The sequence below is a fragment of the Tamandua tetradactyla genome, chromosome 1 (genome assembly GCF_023851605.1).
Source record: "Tamandua tetradactyla isolate mTamTet1 chromosome 1, mTamTet1.pri, whole genome shotgun sequence".
NCBI classification, from domain to species: Eukaryota; Metazoa; Chordata; class Mammalia; order Pilosa; family Myrmecophagidae; genus Tamandua; species Tamandua tetradactyla.
In genome coordinates this window covers 10571115-10583571 of record NC_135327.1, presented here as the reverse complement: position 1 = coordinate 10583571, position 12457 = coordinate 10571115, and the positions used below count along the sequence as shown (strand labels likewise).

At 38.9% G+C, this 12457-nt stretch overlaps 1 protein-coding gene across 7 annotated transcripts in view; it reads right to left on the bottom strand.

Annotated features, from left to right (window-relative positions):
- CHD6 (chromodomain helicase DNA binding protein 6) overlaps window positions 1-12457 on the bottom strand; it is a 261441-nt gene that overhangs the window by 159162 nt on the left and 89822 nt on the right. For all 7 annotated transcript variants that reach the window (XM_077168258.1, XM_077168263.1, XM_077168247.1 and 4 more), the window contains one exon: window positions 4085-4608. In XM_077168258.1, coding sequence (XP_077024373.1) covers window positions 4085-4608 — 524 coding nt within the window. The remainder of the gene's footprint in view (window positions 1-4084; window positions 4609-12457) is intronic.

Genomic DNA, 12457 nt, shown 5'->3' with positions numbered 1-12457 from the left:
AAAATACTAGTGGTCAATGAGAGGGAGGGGTAAGGGGTATGGTATGTATGAGTTTTTTCTTTTTATTTCTTTTTCTGGAGCGATGCAAATGTTCTAAAAAGTGATCATGGTGATGAATATACTATGAGATGATATTGTGAGCCACTGATTGTACACCATATATGGAATGTTTGCATGTTAAGAATATTCATGTTTGTATGTTGTTTTGGCTTGTCAATTAAAAAAACAAAACAAAACAAACAGAAGATGCTTACACAGCAAAATAAAAGAACATTGCAAAAAATAATAATAAAAAATAAAAATAAAATGGAGACATGACTTACTGTTATTTTAACAATGTATCTTTTATATGAGTTTTATTTTCAGGAAGAAAAGCTCTATTTATTCTAGGAATACAATTAAATTATAGAATTTATATATAATCTATGCATGCCTCCTAGGTGTCCAACAACCTGACAAGCCTTTCTGGTGATTGACATTCAAGAACATAAAAGACAAGGCATGGTGGTCTGCACCTGAAGGCATTCAACTTTTGTTAAGGAGGCAAGTCATAATACTAATTTACATGAAAATAACAGCTTAAGAGTGAGAGGTAACCTGTTGCACAGGGAAAAGTTTAACTGGGAATCAGAAGACCCAAGTTTATAATACACCCCTGTGAACGATACTAAAAAAGTCACTTCTTTGTGGGCCTCCGTTTCACTGTCTATGGTATGACAGGGTTGGACTAGATAATGTCTTTTAGCCTTTCCAGTTCTAAAAGTCTATGACTCATGATGGAAAGTGAGGCTCCAAGTGTTGCAGAAGTGCAGGGGGAATACACAGGCATAGTGGTTTGAGGAATTGGGACTTGTACTCAGACCCAAAGAATGGAAAGAAGTTGGAATACTGGGAGAAGTGTAAAGGGCATAATGGTTGGGAGAAACACCATGAGCAATTAATTCGAAGGAGAAATCAGTGAAGTTAATAACTTGAGGTCAATCAAACTGGAGAGGTCTGTATCAGTGAGTAGAGAGATAGAAAGGTAGCATGAGGTCAGACCACAAAGGGTCTGAATATCAGAGAAGGGAGTCTGAGTTTTGCCCTGGTGACAACAGGAACAATTAGCAGCTTCTAAGCAGAGAATCCTATTTCCCTGCCCCCATGTTTTCATGAGGAACATCATGTTTTAGTCCCTAGAATGGAAAAATACTGGAAACATATATTCTGCCCTTCAAACTCAACTCATTTCTTTGACTAGGGACATACCTGATTGGAAATCCTGAGAAAAGTAATGGAAAGTACATGGCCAGAGGTCCTTCCCTCTGCTTTAGGTATGGACTCAGTTCTGGTGAATAAACTCAACTGAGGGGATAATCAGCAGCCCAATTCTGGCCACAAGCCAGCTTAGGTTCTTCGATCCAATTTACCAATAATAAAGCCAGTAATTAGACCTCCATTTATCCGTTAAGTGATTTGGAACTGAGAGAGAAAAAGGGATTTGATTTACCACCCCATTCAAAACTCCCAAAATAAGTAAGGTACGGCTAGCCGTACTTCAGAAAAAGCAACAGTTGGCAAGATGGACCTGTAGGAAGAAAGTATCGGAAGCCTATAGTGAAGTTCCTACAATAATCTAAGGATTCAGTGAATCATTTGTAACCATCAAGTATTTATGCAGGGTCTAATCAATAACTGCTCAAATCAAAACATGTATTTGAGCCAATCTTCAAAAGAATAAAACAAAGAGCAGAAAAAAATTACTAATACATATTTATATCAAATAATGTCCTTTCATAACTAAAACAGCTTCTGCTGGCCAGTGGGGTCATCAACAAAAGGCAATGAAGCAATTTTATAAGGAGATAGAGAAGAAACCAAAGGTTTACCATCCAAAAAACCTTTATATACGCCATAGAAAAATTCTATTATGCTACAAATCAATATCATACATCTCCAAAATAAAGAAGAAAGGGTCATGTCACTTGCCCACATTTCTAAACTAGTTCTAACTATCTGCCAGCATCCTTACAAATGTGTCTCCTGGATTTCTAAATCTCAAGAAGTTCTGCTTTCTTCTAAGTCAGCAGCCCTTAATACTACCAAGCACTTCTCCAAGTCACTTCAATTTACACGGACTACTTAATCAAAACCATGCTCCCTTAATTACTGCTATATATACATTTGACACACAACTGCTTTGTGAAATGCCTTACTCCACTTGTGTGTATACTTACTACTTTGTCTCATGCAAGATAAATGTAAACTCCTCTAAGACAGAGGTGGATAAAATCACAAGCACTAGAGACTAGCGAGGCTACATGAGCCCAGATATCTGTGTGCTGGCTTTCTACACCCAAACCAGACTCCTCAGTAGGGTATGAAACCCTCCTCTAACTACCCTTATTCTGAAACACTATCTGTTCTAAGTCATAACCAAATTAAATCAAGCACTAATTCAAGTCTGATTCACCCTTTTCACACATACTACTACCCTAAAGAAGTACTTCAGCTTCTCCAAAATAATTTGGAGATCAAAATTGTTGGCAGAAGCCAAAAAGTCACTCTGCTGCCCCATACACAAACCAGAGATCAAAGTATATTTACTAGGTTCACTGAGAAATAAAGCCCAGTAAGTTTTTCTTAGTCAGAGTCCTGATTTTACCTATCTCTCTTTATCTTCTCTGGCCATTCTTTGAAAAACGACAGTCCTGGGATCCTGCCCAAACCACTTGGATAGATAAAAGATGAAATTCCCTGCTAGGCAGAAGAGTATCATGAAGCAAACATTTAACTTGGAGTAGGAAATTATACCCCTGGTTTCAGCAATTTGTCTTTCTGAAGAATAAGAGAACCATACACTAAACTCCAAGTCACAGCACACACCACCTAAAATACTTTGTCTCTTTAAAACTTACCTCCCTCCATTTCTGACCCCACACAGACCTGATGGCCTCATTATCTTATGTTCCAACAGTATTTACAACAATCTCTGGATTTTTATGGATGCTCCTGGTCAGACGTACATATACACTTGTCCTCACTTTCTGCACTTAAATTTTAGAAACTTAAATTCCTTATGACTGGGATCATGTCGTTGTTCTATGTATTTCCTCAAAAAGCTTAAATATAATGTTCTTCACAAAGTTTTATAAAGAGAAAATGATAACCATTATATTTGTATATAGATGACATACTACATCCTGTGAAAAAGGAGGGCACTGACTATCCTGATACATATCCCTGACAGATATGGCAGGGCCTCAACAGCACCCACTCTGCGCTGAGTCTGTGCCTATGCCCTCTGAGCTCCCTGAAGTCATTACAGTCGCCTCTGGCTCCATTTCTTAAGCACTGCTGATGTGTCAGGCACTGTGCAAGACACTGAAAGAAAGCACCAATGGTCCCCACATCTAGAGAGCACGTAGCCTACAGGAAGCAATTCAGTCCTTTTCTGTTTGGAACTCTGCACCGACAGCTCTCCCGGACCTCCTACACCACGAGATCTCCTCGCATCTGCTCTCCTGCCACTCTCTAAGCTGCCACCATTCCAACAATTGCCACTTTCCCCTTATCAGATCTTCCTTTATAACTTGCTCATGTTATATTTTAACCCAAAAGAAACAGTAAGAAATATTATGGCCAGCATTAATTAAAGCTACTTTTCTCTCATCAGGAGGTGAGAAAAGTAACTCATTGGCCAAAAGCTAATATATACACAAAGAGTACAAAACACAGGATCTGGGGGGCATCCACACATGAGATAGGATACTAGCCACCAACTAAAGAACGCTAAGTATTAAGTATGCAGGCCAAAAAGGATGATTGAGATGGAGAAAATGGTCCTTAGAATTCTAAGACATAATGCTGTTTTTGGAGTAAGACAACTTCTGGAATGCAATCAGAAAATAGCAACTGCCAAGAACAGCCCCCTGCATGCATGAGAACCAAGTGGCTGCCCCATTCCCCACTTTATACAAGTGAGGTATGAAGTTTAGGCCCATAGAAGTGTAGTAAAAGGATGCCCAGAGGCTTGGTAATACCAAAGGCAAAAGATTCTGTGGAGGCAGAGCAAAGTGCTCAAAGCAGGGAGAAAGCTGCGCACCTGGCCTTCCTGGACTTCATCCTCCCTACGGAGTCAGTATTGCTCCTCTTCTCTTTGGCCTCCCTGGTGCTGGAGGCCTCCCGGGGCTTCCGTGTCTTCTTCGCTCCATCCTTCTGCTTTGGTTCCTTGGGCTCCTTGGCCTTTTTCGGCTCCTTAGTCTTCCTGGGTTCCTTTGGCTCTTTAGGTTCTCGCTTCCTCTTTGGCTTGGGCTCCCTGTCCCTGCTTCCCTTTGCTGTACCCTCTTGCTCTCCTGGATCCTTTTTCTTCCGTTTCTTCTTCACTCCAGTACCTCCTCCTCCACTGTTCTCCATCCCATTATGGGATGTCATTTTCCTAGAGAAAAGGGTATCAGCTTCCTCTTCAACAGCATATAGGTCCTTCTGGGGCAGACAATGACTAGCAGCAACATCTTCAGTTTTCTCTTCCTGATCAGTGCTGCAGTCAAACGGGGATGGGGATTTGTAGTCAAAATTGACAGAGGCATCAGACATTGGGGAGTGACTCAGAACTTTTAAATTTGATAACTGTAAAAGAGAGAGAAATAGAAAAGCATATTACCCTTCCATTGCTTGCTTCATGCAGGGAATATTAAGTTTGAATGAATGGATTCATTCAACATACATTTACTGAGTTCCTAATATGTGTTAGCTCCTACTGTGCTAGGCTGCGGATATACTGGCAAACAGGATACATGGGCCCTTTGCCCTTGTGGAGCTGTATTACATTGCTGCTAATGTGTTGTGGGGGGCGGGAGGAGGGGAGTGGGACAATAAAACAGTACATAAAAATCTGAAGGATTCCCATAGTTATATGCAGGAACTGAACAATCTTTTAAGCCCCAAGTCTAGAAAAAGCAAGTGTAACACTCTCCTACAAAATACCTTTAGATGTCACTATCACAAAACGGGCACACTGTTCTGACCCAGAGTGGCATTTATTATGCTACTACACAAGTTAGCATTAAATGTGCTCTGAAACTTGGTCATAAATAAAGATGATATCACTGAGCTGAAAAGGAAGCAAGTTCAAGCTCAGTGTGTTATTTCCACCAAATCTTTATTCTCACCTATCACCAAACAACATCAACATTCAGCTGGGATAATTTTCAACTAGAAAATCAGAATCAATCAAAGCTATTCCTTTTATTTTTAACTAAAAATTGTGTTCTTCTGTATTTTCATCTGACTTAGCCATCAGACTCAGCACCAAATAATCTTTGGCCACTTGCAAAAACACAAACTACCCAGAAGAGGAAGCTTTATTGTGAAAGATGTCACTAGGAAGACTGTGTCGCATGTACTAAAGGGAACCCTAAAAGGGAAGTTTCAAAGTTGTCTTTGCGCACCATCAAATAAAGATGTAGCCTCCCACAGTAAGTTACTTTTAGGGAAACATCCCTTTGGAAGTAAAAGATGCATCTCACAATTTCAGGTCTGGTGCAGCAAAATACATTTGCCATTTCATGCCCAAGCTAAGGCTGGCAATAATAATAACAATGTGGGTGCTGGTTTCAGTGAACAGCGTGCGCTCCTGGGTATGGAACAAAACATGACTTCAGGAGTGCCTGGTAGGGACAGATATGCTCGCCAGTAAGATGGCTACAATCATCTTTGGATGATGGCTTAGGAACACCACCATCTGTAAGTAGCTTGTGCCTAACAAGAGGCCTGGCATGTGCTAAAGGGCCCAGACACTTGTCCAGGTGGTATGGTCTCCCACCAGCATGCAAGTGACCAAAGACTGTTTGAAGCCACTGCTCAGACTTCCTGGCCCATTCTGGAAGTAATGGAGAGTGCAAAATTAAGCTGCATGTTTCCCCTTCTGTTTTTTTCCAGTTCCCTTCCCTAGTATGATGCTTCCAAAGGGTAACACTGAAAACAACAGGAGATAAGGATGAAAGAAAAGAAAGCTTTTTAGAGCTCTATCATAAAGTCCAGCTTCTTAAACAAGCCTAAATCCAGAGGGAAATGGTCATTCTGGAGGACACAACAATTAAAAAAAGAAAATTCAGTTGACTACCTCATTGTAGATTCATTATTTAAGACAGCTTAGGAAAAGGAGATGCTAAATGGGCTGAAAAGGAATTTAAAATCAAACACAAGGCAAAAGGAGACCGTAACAGTGGGTGACAGGAATCCAGTTAAAGCTCAGGTCCTGTGAGCACTTAGCCATCCTAGAACATTACTGAATTTTATGCTGGAGACAACTGGCCCAGATGGAACAACTTTTTGCTTAGCATGCAGAGGTGAACACACTAAAAAAGCAAGAGATACAGATTTGTTTATTTAAGAGGCTTTCAAACACAACACATAAAAGAACTAATTCCACCAAGGCAGCTCTCCTATAGACTCTTCAACTCAGACCTCTTCCTATCAAGGTCTGTCTTCTGAAAGATAGGGTTCTCCAAAGCAGCTAGAGGCAAGGGGTACTAACAGGATATTCAATCACTAGGCAGTAAAAACAACAGCAGCTAATATTCATTGAACAAATGTTGCATGGATATGCCAGGAATGACACTTGTCATGTTTTAGGATATCTTGAATCTTCACAATCCTACCAGGTTAGCATATATACAGAGAAATGGAAGACCCGTGATGCTAAGAGATGTGCACAAGGCTATATAGCTGGTAAGTGGAAGAGCTTGGATTTAAAATCTTTATCTGGACAAAAGCTAATGTTCATCTCACTGAGCATTTTGTGGCCTCCTTGGTAACTATAATAACTGACAGACCACCAAACCAACATGGTTAGAAATGTTAAATGTGATGGAGTATATATCCAACCACTTTGGGGAAAGGTCAGGCAGTTACCTATTAAAAAAAACATACACTTACTCATGTTCCAGCAATTCCACTCCAGGAATCATAAATAACTGGCTAGTCTAAAGCTCATCTTACAGCTAATAGTGTCAATTCAGAGAGATGAAGCAATTTATCCAAGGTTATACTCCTAGGGAGTGGCAGAGATGGGACATCTGAGAGTGAGAAGGGAAACCCAAGAAATGCAACACGAGTTTTCAATGTTCAAAAAAGGGAAAATGCCTCAAAAAGCAAGTGTTAGTGATGAAAAAATATAAAATTATATCACAAACTATTTTACTTTTAAAGCATCTATCGGAAGTTTGGAAAAGATACTTGCTGAGGATTAAAAATATTAGACAGGGCGGGCCATGGTGGCTCAGCAGGTAAGAGTGCTTGCCTGCCATGCCCGAGGACCCAGGTTTGATTCCCGGTGCCTGCCCATATAAAAAAATAATAATAACAAAAAAATAAAAATAAAAATATTAGACAAAAAGTTATTCTCCCATGAGGTCAGAGTGTATATGTGTGTCTGCTGGGGGTTGGGGATGAAGGCAAAGAGACTAAATAAAGTATTTTGGCTTCTAACAAGAAGGACGTTGTATCATTAAAGCGTCACTCTGAAAATGGAATAAAAGGAACAGATTGAAAATCATAGACTATAAGGTACCAAAAATATTTTATATTAACTGACTATTTAAATAATGACAAGCATCTAGAACACAAGGATATATGAAGAGGGGCCAAGTGATAAAATAAGCAAAATGTTAACTCATAAAGCACACTGTTTAAAAAAAGAAAAAAAAGTTCCTTTTATCCAAAATTACCAATCCACAATAATCCTGAAAAAAAAAAGACACAATGTTATATATCAAAGGACATTAACAAGAAACAAGTAAAAAGACAACCTACTAATTAGGAGAAAATATTTGGAAACTATGTATCTAATAAAGGTTTAATATCCAAAATATTCAAAGTCCTACAACTCAACAAAAAGAAAGACAAGCCCATTTGAAAATGGGCTGGGATTTGAACAGTCTTCCAAAGATCTATAGTTGAATAATAAGCACATGAAAAGATGCTCAACATCATTAGTCATTAGGGAAACACAAATCAAAATCACAATGAGATATCACCTCACACCCACCAGGATGGCTATCATTTAAAAAAATATATGAAAATAACAACCGCTGGCAACAGGAATCCTATACATGTTGGTGGAAATGTAAAACAGTACAGCTGCTGTGAAAATCACTGTGACAGTTTCTCAAAAAGCTAAACATAGAACTATCATTTAATCCAGCAAATTAACTTCTATGTATATATCCAAAAAGAATTGAAAACAGGAACTGGAACAGACATATGTACACCAATGTTCTAAGCATTATTATTCACAATTGCCAAAAGATGAAAGCAACTCAACTGCTCTACAGATGAATGGATAAACACAACGTGGCATATACGTACAATGAGATATTACTCAGCTGTAAAAAGGAAAGACATTCTGATATATGCTACAACATGGATGAGCTTGAAGACATCATGTTGAATGAAATAAGCCAGATGCTAAGGGACAGATATTATATGATTTACCTTATATGTAATAATTTGAATACACAAATACACAGAGACAATAAACAGAGTATGGTTACCAGAGGCAGGGGAAGGGAGAGGAGGGGAATGGGTAGTTCATGTATCAAGGGAACAGGGTTTCTGTTTAGGGTGAAAAAAAAGTTTTGGTAATAGATGGTTGTACAACACTGCAAATGTGATTAATTCCACTGAATGGTGAGAGTGGTTGAGATGGAAAATTTTCTGTTTTATATATATTTTCACAATATTTTTTTTTAAAAAGAGACTCTCTAAGCCCAACTCTGCAAGTGAAATCATTGCCCTCCCCACTACGTGGGACATGACATCCAGTGATAAAAGTCTGCCTCGTGGCGTGGGAGATGACTCCCAGAGATGAGTCTGGCCCCAGCATCATGGGATCAACAATTCCATCCTGACCAAAAGGGGGAAAAGAAGTATAACTAATAAAGTATCAGTGGCTGAGAGAATTCAAATAGAGTTAAGAAGCTACTCTGGAGGTCACTCTTATGCAAGCTTCAGTTAGTCAATGCTACCTATCATAACTTGCCAACCCCCAACCAAAATGATTCCAGCCAGACCTAAGGAACATCCAGGGCAATATATAAGACTCTACAAAGGTTCCACACACTAGGGTAACTTTCTAGAAACTTATAACCTTCAGATGGGTCCCTGGACCAGATAAGTCCTGAAACTTAGAGGGCCCAGCCTCTCCAGAACATCAACTAGTTCCATCTCCCTGCCTCTTATTATTGGCAGCCCCTTCCAAGATGAAAAAGTTCGAATGGACATAGCCCAAATACCCCTAAAGAGTAGGATAGAAAGATCAAAAGTGATGGTGGATTTATACAGAGAAAGTAGGGTTTAACAAATGAATGAATGATTGTTGAATCACTAAATTGATATTTCTTTTAGTTCCCAGTATCTTAGAGCAGCTAGAAGTAAAAATCTAAAATTGTGGAATTGTAACCCGTACCAAACTCTAAAATTTGTTCAACAACTAATTGTTGTACTGTGCTTTGAAATTTATTGCTTTTGTGTGTATATGTTACTTTTCACAAAAGAGAAAAAAGTCGACTGTGATGATAAAAAATACTTATTCCTTCTAGTGTCCTACATTCTGGAGCAGCTAGAAGGAAAAATCTGAGATGATGGTATGGCAGCCCATGACAAACTCTGGGATCTGTCTTGTAACTACTTGTTGAAGAATGCTTTGAAAACTATTGCTTTTTCCTTTCTTTGCTTTGTATATCTGTTATATCATACAATTAAAAAAAACTTAAAAAAAAAATACTATCTGGGATCCTGGAGCAAAAAAAGGACATTAGAGGACAAAAAATGGTGAAATTCAAACAAGATCTGTAGTTGATTTAATATGACTATTTTAACATTAATCCCCCAGGTCAATGGTAAGACGTCAGATGTTAACATTAGAAAAAGTGGGCAAAGGGTATGCATGAACTGTCTGAGCTACTTTTATAAATTTTCTGTAAGTCTGAAGTTATTTCAGAATAACAGTTTTAAAATTCTTAGAAAAAAAAGAGAGATGGAAAAAAATAACAATTAATTAAGTCCTAGGCAGCTAAACATCTACTTAAGTGATACACAAAGAGAGAGTGGAACTAAAACTAAATCTGCAAGAGTAATAGACAGAGCCTACAGTGATTTCAGGGAGAAAGGGCCAAATCTGGAAAAAATTAAAGGTATAAGAAAGGAAAAAATATTTTCAACACCAAATTAATTTTTAATTTTCACCCCCCTACCCCCCAAAAAAGAGAGAGAGAGACTACAAGAAACTGTAACAGTTAAATGCAATACAGACCCTGGACTGGATCTAATAATGGTAAAGAAAATGCCCAGAAGGATATTATTGGGACAACTGAAAAAAATCAGAATATGAACATTATGCTTTATAGCAATGCTAAATTTCCTGAACTTGATGGCTATGCTTCGAGTGATTACCGAAGTATCCTTTTTTTCAGCAAACGTACACTGAAGTGCTGAGTATTAAAAGGAGGATGATATATGTAACCTACCCCCAAATGTCTACTGTTTCAGTGTTACTTTTGAAACTTTTCTGTAAGTTTGAAATTATTTCAAAATAAAAGTACTGAAAAGTTAAAAAAAAAAAAAGACACAATAATATGAATCCCGATAAACTGGATTCACATCAGCTGAAAAGGATTTAAGAACTAATGGAAAGATTACATGTGGCCTAGCACAGCGGTTGCCAAAGAGAGGTCTCAAACAAACCTGGGCTATCACCCTAAGAATCACTCAAGCCTGCAAAAGTAAAAATTTACTATCTATTACAGCTTTATTTGTTACAGAATCTCCTTGACCAGTCAGGCCTGGAAATGATATGTTAAAACTCATGCAGCTGGGCAGTGCAATGGTGGCTCAGTGGCAGAATTCTAGCTTGCTATGTCAGAGGCCCAGGTTTGATTCCCGGAGCCTGCCTATGTAAAAAAAAAAAAAAGAAAAAAAGAAAAACCTCACGTAGCCATAATCATTAAATTCCAACACAACAGGCTGAAAAAAATAAAACAAGCATATTTCACTCTATACTTTTTTGAGTCAAAAACCACATTTCTATTTGTAAAGTATCTAAACATGGATACCTGACAACCATAGTCTTTAAGGTGCTTCTAACCTGGTAGATACCTAAGTTTCTGAGGAGCTCAGAGAGTCAACTGCTCATTCTGCAAAGCCAGGTCACATCCGCCCCCAGCCCGCACGGGAATAACGCTGACCCACTGTTACAGCTCTGCGCATGCACACAAAGGGTCCTGCGCCCTAGACCAGTGCATACCAGGGTTATACCCCCAAACCTGTGCACCCACACAGTTACATCCTCCCTGGCTGCTGGGCGCCCACGTTCCACAAGCACCAAAGTAACATCCACAACCTGCGTTTCTACCTGCACTGCAACGCATCACGACACTGTTGTGCTCCACCCTGTATACTGCATCCAGTCACACACACACCCTGAAAACACAAGGACTTACACTACCGAAAGAAATCAACTCCCAAAGTAAATCAATCAAGATACTTATATGTGACAAAACCAACAGATCACCAAGCATATCACAATGCAGACAGATAGAGCCCAGCCTACTGGTCAAAGTAAAACACCAGAGGAGACAAAGACGCTGGAACAACTAATCAAATTCGTTCATATAATTCTATTTAATAAAATAAGTGGGATGGCCAATGACATAAAGGAGAGTAAGAAGATAGTAGAAGAGCATAAAGAGGAATCTGAAAGAATAAACAGAAAAATAGCAGATATCACAGAGATTAAAGACTTTGTTGACCAAATAAGGAACATACTAGAGGCACATAACACCATATTTGAAGAGACAGAAGAAAGAATAAGTGATATAGAGGACAGGGAAACTGAATTCAAAGACTCAAATCAGCAAATGGCAAAAAAAAGGTAGAAAAAACGGAACTGGGTCTCAGGGAAAATATAGATAAAACAAAGCACACAAATATAAGAATCACTGGTGTCCTAGAAGGAGAAGAGAGGAGTAAAGGTCTAGGAAGAGTAGCTGAGGATATAATGGGGGAAAACTTCCCAACCCTTATAAAGGACATAAACATACAAGTCAAAGAAGCCCAATGAACTCCAAACAGAGTAAATCCAAACAGGCCTTCCCCAAGACACATTCTAATCAGTCTGTCAAATGTTGAAGAGAAGCAGAAAATCCTGCAAGTGGCAAGAGAAAAACAACCTACAACATACAAGGGAAACCACATAAGACTGAATTCAGACTATTCAACTGGCACCATGCAGGCGAGAAGGCAGTGGTATGATATATGTAAGACCCTGAAACAAAAAGACTTCTAGCCAAGAAATCTGTACCCAACCAACTGTCCTCAATAACTGAGGGAGAAATTAAAATTTTCACAGACAAACAAATCCTGAAAGAATCTGTCAACAAGAGACCAGCCCTACAAGAAATACTGAAGGGAGTTCTGC